At 40.4% G+C, this 9,818-nt stretch overlaps 1 protein-coding gene across 1 annotated transcript in view; it reads left to right on the top strand.

Annotated features, from left to right (window-relative positions):
- Positions 1 to 918: 918 nt before the first annotated feature.
- The window catches only part of IQCA1 (IQ motif containing with AAA domain 1), a 102,404-nt gene continuing 93,504 nt past the window's right edge, over positions 919 to 9,818 (top strand). The window contains exons 1-5 of the mRNA XM_009320845.1: positions 919 to 1,230; positions 4,814 to 4,927; positions 5,038 to 5,046; positions 7,148 to 7,336; positions 8,059 to 8,130. Of these exons, the coding sequence (XP_009319120.1) occupies positions 919 to 1,230; positions 4,814 to 4,927; positions 5,038 to 5,046; positions 7,148 to 7,336; positions 8,059 to 8,130 (696 nt within the window). The remainder of the gene's footprint in view (positions 1,231 to 4,813; positions 4,928 to 5,037; positions 5,047 to 7,147; positions 7,337 to 8,058; positions 8,131 to 9,818) is intronic.

Below are 9,818 nucleotides of genomic sequence, written 5' to 3'. Positions count from 1 at the left end.
TTTCAATGACAAACCTGCTGTTTGAGCTCTTCTCTGAATAAAAGCCTCATTGCCCAGAGTCCATTTCTTGCTCCTTTAGGATGATTTCCCACAATATTCTGTGCCAATCTGCGCTTACCATGAAAAGCCACTGACAGCCAGTCCGTGCTCACATCAGAGCTCCACCTACTCCTACCAAAACTGCCAAGTAAACAGCATTATCACTTCTGGAAATTAAGCTGGCCTTAGGTGACACCTTCCATATCACACAGTCCTCTAGCCACTGGACCTCACGTTTAGCAATTGCTTGGAGTGCAATAGTTGCTACCGTAGAAATAAATTATTTTCCTCACTTCACATTTGAAATAGCGCCCACAGCTACGCTCTAGCATTGGCACCAATACAGCCCTTACCCTACAATTAGTTCCAAACAACCACTTCAGAAAGGCAAAAAAGCAACACACACTTTAGAAACGTCAATTGGTCCTCATCCCAAACATGGAGACACCTAAACCAGACCTTCACCCATCATAAGGGCTTTGGGGGGAGACACCTTTTCTATTAAACCCTCTTCTCAATTAGCACAATTGAATGAAACTCATGGCACTATTGGGGGTTGTAGCTTCAAAGATTTGAAGGATGCTTCAAGCATGTTAAGGATGAAGTTGAAAATGTCACCTTAAGCTTAACTTTTAAGCTTTCCTTAATAAAAAAACATTTTAAGATTAATATTTTTAAAACAATCAAAAAGAGAAACTTTTGCTAATGGTTAAAATACATTGTAGTTAAAAATCTCTTTTTAAATATAATGGCTCACATTTCCAGGCTTGGTTTTTTGAGAAATCCACACACATAGAGCCCTGGCATCGTTGTGTGCTAACTCTTGCTTTCATGTCAGGTTAACATAGTCTCCTCTTTTCAATTAGCACTTACAATAAGATGTGGACAGATGCCCAGAAAGACCTCGACATCCAGCTCCGGAGAGAAAGAGAAGAGTTCCTCCAGCCAGAGAAGGACCGCGTGAAAGTATTCAAGATGTTAGCCGCTTCCTACATCAAATACATGCAAATCTTCCGTAACTTGGAGACGGCCCATGACCAACTCGTTCACTGGCAGAAACGGACAGTGATTCGGCAAGTGCTAGATGGTGTTATTGGCCGAATCCTGGAGATAAAAAAAGAGATGGTGGAGTTGGAGAACTCGGAGTTTCATTACATTGATAATATCCTGGAAGATGTAAAGCTTCTCCCGGTAGGTCTACCCCTATTATGAGCAAATTCATAGGAACTTTGCCTATCCTGTATTTTAACAACAGTGACGTTTACTTGCAGTCTGTGAAGTTCCACTAAGTGATTTAGCTTCCTGCATGTTCACTAGTGTACTGGGTGATCGGTAATTATGGCATTTTTATTAAAGATCAGAGTATATTTGATTTATGATGAGCATTATATATTGGAGCAAGATTTAAAAGCTGATCTGCTTGATCAGTATGTTGCATTTTTACTTCTCCATAGCAGCACAGGCTCTGTGGATCTTCCACCTGCACATGTCCTAACATGAAGTCATATTAACTTAGACAGCTTCACTGTTTGTGGCAGCAGCTTGACTCTGATTTTAATGTGGGATTAGATAGAAGATGGTCAACTGATAACCAAGGTACAGTCCACTTCAGTCTGCCCTTTGCATCACTGTGAATCAGCCTGGCCTCAGGCCTCTTCCAGAGATTACAGGTAATGCTAAAAGTTGTATGGTCTGGTCTACTAGTTCGTAGTACAACGAACTACTAAAATGACAAATCTGAGACAAGTCTCTTATTGTAAAGGAGGCAGGAGCTGGGAGCGTATTCAACGTCCAGGGTTCAGGATTGCCTAATGTAAAAGCAGCCCCCTGACAGACAGCCCACTAAACCAGATGAATACAACAATAAGGCAAAACCTTAAAGCTGTGCTCTAAAAGCAGTATGAAAAATTAGCTGCAAAAAGCTCGTTACTTCTCTCGCAGGCAGCTCCACCTATTGTCAAATTCAGGTACCGCTGCTAACAGCTTTTGGCAAGAAAGAGTTGGAGCTTAAGTTATTGCTTTTTTCAGGATCCTAGTTATAACGTGAGATAAATTGCCTAATATCAGTATAGCATTATTTTGATTTGCAAACATGTTTCTGTTTGCAATTGCACGTGTATTTCACTCCACAAATTTAGGATGGTAATTGCCATGAATTTTCACCAGCTCTTTACCTTCTACGTTAGTCATAGCAGAGAACTATTTTAAACTATGAGAAGGCACACTGGAGAGCATAAACACAGTTCTGGGGAAACTGATCCTTCAAATCATATTTTGAAATCATTAAGCACTACTGTTTTCATGACTTGTAAATCCACCTGCAGAAAAAAGTTGGCAAGTCTGAAAAGTCATGCTTAACATCTATTAAAAAACAAGCATAAATTCAAATTCCTGCACCACACCTTAATTTTAAGAAGGCATGACATACCTACCTAACTAAAAAAAAAAAAAAAAGCACTGAAGAGATTTCAGGCTTTTTCAGAGAAAACATTATTTGCCATAGTAGATAGGAATACAGACTTATGGGTTTTTTTATAAACTAATCACATATTCTTTTTTTTGTGTCTTCCAACACAAAATTGCTGGCCAGTACTTGACAAATAACTGCTGTTTCTTAAAGAATCTGCCCAGAAAGGGTATCTCTCGTCTTTCCTTTCACTATACTATCATGGGCTAAAATCCAGCATGGTTGTAGTCAGAGAACACAACAGAGTAGTCTTGTTTTATATCTTATGCAATGATATTGCATACTTTTTACTATGTCACTGTAAGGCCAAGTTTCATCTTTCTTTAGTTCTGTGCCTCATGTTTTTGTACGGTTGCCTTCCAACACTCAGTCACTCCATTTCCTGGGGTAATTGTAAAGGTATTTGGATACACAAATCCCATGCGGAGCTGGGAGTGGCTAAAAGGCTGCAACTGTGACTTGAGGATAAACATCACAAACTTAACTTTTCAATGCTGGGCCCAAAAAGAGATTATGAAGAGAAGTAGTCTCCCTACTCCCCACCCCTTCCAGCCTCAGTATTACGGCTTTGATCTCATTTTTACAGTCAGTAAAAGTCACGGTCCAGAATCTCTTGCAATTAAAGCCCAGGTTAGGCATCAGAGATTCTCATCACTCCTACACTGACTGACCCGCACTGCTACCTGACAGCGTAAAAGCCCTCTCATCCTATGTGAGGGTGTCCAGACAAACCACTTGATTTCTTATACCTAAAGACAGCCAGATTTGCGATCCATCCTAGAGTGATTTGCACTCTTGAAGCATAATGTATAATCATTTCCATCACCAGTCAAGGATGTTAGAAGATGCAAACAGGGAGCTTAGCAAGACAAACATTTATAAACTTTAGCAGACAAGACCTCTGCATTGATAAAATCAATAGGGATAAACACAGTTCTACTTGGAAGCTTCCTTATGCTGCCATAATAGGGATGTCCCGGTCTGCGCGGTATGCAACTGAGGGAATTAGTAATAAAATCTTTTAAGTTTGCAGTTCACAGGGGCTGTTTTCATTGGCCACAGCCTTCCCTGCAAATTCTTGCTCTAGGAATTGGAAGGCCTTAGAGCTCACAAGCAGCACATTTACCATGCGCCTGTGTCAAGGCAGGAGCGGTGCTTGTTCTTTACAGCCAGCACTTGTCACCTCTGGTGTGGACAGATAGAGGAGAAACTGAGGCTGCAAAGGATCAAGTCAAAGGTGTCCCTGAGCATGTCAAAGCCCACCAAGTTTCCATATTAGACAGAACAGAGAGCACTGATAGTGCAGCATCAAGTCTTGTACCTGTCTTAGGCTCACTGGGCAAAAGGACCAAGTGCCCACATATTCCTGGAGACAAATTATTGTGTGACTTGACTGTGCAACTCTTCATGAGCAGCACGACAGGGTGACTGTACTGCGTGTCTCCCCCTAACCCTCTGGGTGAATCATTTGCTTGAGGAAATATTCTAGATGTTCCTGAAACATCTAGAAGACACATTCCCTACTCCCCCAAAGAAATATACTTGCTAGTAATTATCCTTGAAGAATTGTCTCCAGGCTTCAACACGATACAAAGAACAGATTATGCCACTCCGCAGCACCTTAACTTTTGGTGTGGTGTTTTTGTCTGCCTGGCTGTCTTCTTTTCATTTCTCAACAAGAGTGAAATTCTACAGGAGAAGAATCAGTAGACATGCGAATCGGTTACATCTTTTTAATGGTAGAAACATAGAAACAAGTAAAGACAGCCACTTGTAATCACCCCTGATTTTGAGAAGTGACTGAGACATCAGTCACAGACAGCGACAGTTTGTCTATAGGTAGAAATACCTGTAGATGAACAGAACTGTGCTTTGGTAGCTTGTAATTGTTAAAAAAAAAATGCAAGAGAACAGATCTATTTTTCATGTTGATTAAAAAAAAAAAAAAAAGCAGTGGGATGATCATACAACCAGAGGTATTCAATTCAGTGGAAATCATGTTTAAATTTCGGCAACGCTGCCAAATATTTTAACAATTTGATAATATAATTGAGCCGTTATAAAAAGAAAGATTTCTGGGCTGCCAGGGTTCAGAAACTGGGATGATTTATTTGTTTTTGTTGAATTAGGCCTTAAGTAATTGCAAAGTAACAGCTCAGCAGCTGTTACAGAGGTCAAATTCCCCAACACTCCAAAATATTCAACAATCTCAGTCCAATTTAATTGCTTTGTAAAGGTGTTCAATTAATAAGTAATGTGATTTTAATGCAGTTCTAAAAAGCATCTCATGACTATTTCTTCCTCTAGGAAGACATAGAAGTACCTGTCCCAAGGTATTTCATTAAAGAAAAGCTGGAAGTCCTGCAGCAGAGGGAGAAGATCCTTGATCAGATTTTGTTTAATGCTGGATTGCAAACACAGGTAAGTGTACCACATACCTACATAATAACATGCTTAACTTTTTTAGTTTATAGCCACACATGTCTGAACACGTGAGCCACTGAAGTGAAAAGTACTTTTATAGCAGTTAGGAAGTAAAAGTCTGTTTACAGATAAGGCGCAAATAGAAAGTAACATTAAATGTTCCTGTCTAACAATATCCAGTCACATCTTGAGTCTGGTTAAGACTGAAATGAATCGACTCTGCTTTATGTGTGTGAGAGTGTCAGAGAAAGGGCAGCACTTTAGCCAAGTTTAGTAGGTGCTTTATTTGTCTAGCTAACTCTCATTGCATAATTAGTCCTACTGAAATCAAGTTGGGCTTAAGTTTTACTGAACCAGGATTCCTAACTGGAACAGGCAAAACTCAGAGTTCAGGTCAGCACAACTGTTAGTATTCAGTTGTTTATAACCTCTGAACAATGACTGCAGTCTCTTCTGTACAGCTATAGAGCTGCAGCTGCTAGGAGGAGTAGAAAATTGAGTTTTGGCAGAGCAAAAGTCATTATAGAGAAGTACATGAGCGCTCCAGTGAAGACTGTTCTGAATTTGACATACTTTTGACCTTTTTGAAATGGTGCGTTGCCTACAAGCAGTCATTGCTAACCTCCCGAAATAAACAACTGTGCCTACATGTCTGGATAACTTAGATTCATAGATGTTATAGCCATAAGAGACAGTCCTGATCAGACCACTTAGTCAAACTGCTGCACTGCCCTGACCGTTGAATTCTCCACCAGTAATTGTGCTGGTGGGGGTAGTCTGCGTATTGATCCCAGAAAGCAACGGAGGGAAGATTCCCAGGGAAAGAAACAGCACCAGTCAGACAGAGGCAGGCTGCAGAGACAGAGCGCAGGGTCTCTGCTAGATTACTTTAATGGGCAGCTGCAGTCCTCTTGGCCTCCACAGTAAATCTCTGGGTAAATTCTCTGCTCTTCTAGTGGTCTGATGTTGGTCTGTGGAGATCCTCTGTTTCGGCACATTACATCTTGAAGCTTTTTTTGTTTCCCACGGTTTTGCTCTCACCCCTTTTTAGCGTGGCATCCGTTACAGATGAGAATATCTGGTGTGCAGCCAGCTCACCTGGGAGCACCAGGCTCTTGCACTTTGAACACTGGCAGGGTTCACGCCTCCCTTGCTCACCCTCCCAGGATGCCACGAAAGGCACAGGATTCAATAAACATGAATTAAATAATCTCACACAGTATGAGTCCAGTGCCCTGCGCTGCACTTCCCATTCAATCACCGCTGGGATTGCTAGAGGGTTGAAACACTTCTGCATGCATCGTAGCAAGCCATGTACACTCAGGAAATCCTAACTGCTGTGTAACAGACCACTGTATTCTTCAGTGTCCATAGCAGTGCTGTTACAAGCAGTCTAACATACATCAAAAACAGTGGAATTCATCAGAGGAATCCGCTCTGCAGATCATTTGTCCTTCTATGTAATTCTGTTATAGAAAGCCCTGCCTGAAAATGTAATATATAGTGAGCTCCACACAATATATATAGAAACATCAAACGTGAACCGTCTCCAATAGGGGGATTAACGTCAAGAAAGGACAATAATTTTGCTTTTTCATGGGGAGCATGAGGGATTAACAAGAGTTCTCAGGAGTGGGAAGGGGGAGTCCCTTTCTCCAGCTGCACTGTTCTGATATGTTTTTCCCCAAGCCTCTTCTGTTTGGGCTCAGTTGACCAGCCTGGGCTGGCTCAGAACAGCCTGTCCTTCCATTCAGCAGAAGAGATGGGTTCCCAGCAGCACATCCAGAAACCCATCCCTTCAGAAAAGTAAAAGGAAGGCATTCCATAGCCTAAGAAATTCTCCTTTTAATAGGACAAAGCCCTGTGGTTCTTTATGTCTTTTTTTCTCAAATGGATGAGGAAAGCACGATGCATAAGCCATATAGAGCCATTCCTACTTCCCACTATAGCATCAGGCTTTCCTCATCACACATCAAGTCAGGTTCACTTTCTCCTAAAGGTCCTCAGAAAAACACATCTCTCAAGATAGCAAACTCCCAAGATATTGCAAGATAGCACTAAGACAGGAGTCTCTGCTGTTTGTGACAGAGATTTTTTTTGTCTTAGAAAGTTTCTACAAGAAGTTCATTGGTTGTTTCATTTGCTGAGGTAAGCAATTAACAAAACATGTAACTAATACTTTGCTTTGTCAATTCCTTTTTGGCTTTGCTGTTGAAGAAATGTGTCAAGGCCATGACATTTGAAGAAGCCATTAAAGTGATCCAGGTTGCAGAACGGGCTCGCCAAGGCCGTCATCGAGCAGCATTCATGAAGCAAATTTACCTGGAAGAGAAGAGAGAAAGACAAACTAAACTTCAGGTCCAGATGGGTCCAAATCCAGATGATGCTGCCACTTGCATTCAGAAGGTGAAATCTCTGATTTAACAACAGTTCCAGCAGAACCGAATGACAATGTTTTGTTTAGAAGAACAGCAGTAGACAGAAATACAGCCTATAGGATGGGAAGCATTCTGAAATGATAGCTTTCAGGGTGTCTAGCAAGGTAAAATACATCATTTAAACCACTTAACAAAATGAGACCGGACCCTAGATGTGATGAGATCAATGGAAACAGTCCTGCACTGGCAATGCAGGATGACTTTATAACCTACATGTTGTTTTTCCATTCTGATTTTTATGACCTCAGTTGCTCTTTCTGGCATCCCCTTGGAATCCAGTGCATCTCAGGGAATTCGTGCCTTTTCCTGTGATCTCCAGGGAAAGATTTTTTTTTCTTGAAAAGATGAGAAAGGGAAATCGCTGCTAAATTCCAGAAAAAGTACTTGCACACGAATAATTTGGACAATTCAGCCTGATGAGAACAGCAGCTCAGTCTAAATCTTAAGTCTGAACACTTTTTGAAACCTGATAGTGTTTTGTTTAGAAGCTAGATACACCAGTGTGAAGAGATAACAAACCTCAGAATTTGTTTTTAAAAAAAAATAGCAGATGGCAACCTGTTAAAGAGCAATAGTTTCAATTGTATATTGTGCCTTTCCTTCCTCTATTTGTTTTTGCCTGTGTCTGCCACAGTAAAGGAAGCTGTAACAAGGCCCATTTATCTCATTAGAGTTTTGTTTACAATTCAGGTTTGGCGTGGATATATCCAGCGCAAGAAAACAGACAAAATGAGAGAAGAGGAAATGATATTTCTGGGGATGGTAAGTAGTGCTGCCTAGAGAATATAAAATGCCACACTCTGTTTGTTCTTCAGACTTTTGTAATTTAGCAGAAGATGAGAAATTAATTTCTAAGATTCTTCCTATTTTAAAAGGAGTCTCTAAGGAATACAGAACTAAACTGGAATGATAGATGGCACAGAAGTAGCACAATTTATCTTATGCTGCCTGCTTTTGTGCTATATATACAAAGTCCAACATATATGGCAGATGTGGAAACAGGCAGTGTAGAATTTGCCCCAGGTTCCAGGGAATTTGACCCAGGCATGACAGAGCAAAGAAATTTTATTAATCAGTTTTTAATTCATAATTCCAAGGCACTTGAGCTGCCTTATTCCTGATGTAGAATTAAAGCAGCAAAGTCGTCTTCTCCCACCCCTTTGCAAGCCAGTGTCTATGTATGTCAAGAGTAGGGAAAAGGGACATTAAAACTGCCATATTAATATATCAATATTTCCATAAGTCCATAAGGGAATAAGCAAAATATTCCTCACGTCATACTGCAAAAGTACAGGGAAATGAACAGCTGTCCACAGTCAGTTAGATTTTGTGGGATGAAAGAAAAAAAACGAAAGCACCCCTTCCAGAAGAAGGGACCTCTTCCTCTCACAATCAGAGAAGGTACATCTCCTCCACTCACCAGCATCTTCCTTCCTAGCAAGTACCTGAGAAAGAGGATAAACTCTTCGCAGTTGATATTTTCTTTGGCCACCACCAATCCTTTGGGTGCCTTCATTAGGCACTAATGGGTGTCAAGCCTCATAACTCTTCAACTCCAGCTACAGTAGCACAGCCCTTATACCAAGTTCTAGTAAAGCTGTTTCACAGCACCACATTACAGAAACATTAATCACTGCTCTGTTTGGTAGCTTTATTTATACCTCCATGTTCTAAAGTTCTTAAATGATTAATTTATAAACTAATAATTTAATTTTGAATTAAAACATGCTTTCTGCTTCTCCCAGACAATTTGGATTATTTTCTTACCCAGCAAGGGAATTGTCCTTAGCTATGTTATAGGTTTATGAAAACTAATTGTGCCTATAGCATACACCTAACAAACATGTATAATCAGTTAAGAATGACCTCAAAATCTTATCTTTAGGAAGTAACATGTACATTTACCAAAGTTTTGCCGTGTTAAATACAGATAACACCTTATGGATTATTGTCTTTAATATCTGCTGGTCATTAACAGTACATGTAGCCAGCATAGCTAAACAGAGCTTTGGGTGCCGATTCTGCCTCTGTTTAAGACAAAGAAAAGTCCCAGGGATTTTAACTAGGGCAGACCTAAAATGGTGAATATTTGGGATGTACTGAAAATGAATTAGGAGTTATACCTTTTGCAAAACAAGGGATCATTTCCTGTCAAATCTATCTGCTGGTCATTAACAGTACATGTAGCCAGCATAGCTAAACAGAGCTTTGGGTGCCGATTCTGCCTCTGTTTAAGACAAAGAAAAGTCCCAGGGATTTTAACTAGGGCAGACCTAAAATGGTGAATATTTGGGATGTACTGAAAATGAATTAGGAGTTATACCTTTTGCAAAACAAGGGATCATTTCCTGTCAAATCCCATGACAGTTTCTGTTGAGTCTTAAAACTAGAGTCTTAGGAAGGAAATCTAAGTCTGGTATCAGTTATTGGAGGATTCACAGCCAAGCACT

Source organism: Pygoscelis adeliae, unplaced genomic scaffold (genome assembly GCF_000699105.1).
Source record: "Pygoscelis adeliae isolate BGI_AS28 unplaced genomic scaffold, ASM69910v1 Scaffold63, whole genome shotgun sequence".
Lineage (NCBI taxonomy): Eukaryota > Metazoa > Chordata > Aves > Sphenisciformes > Spheniscidae > Pygoscelis > Pygoscelis adeliae.
Note: the sequence above shows the minus strand (reverse complement) of the source record. Positions and strands in the feature narration are given on the sequence as shown.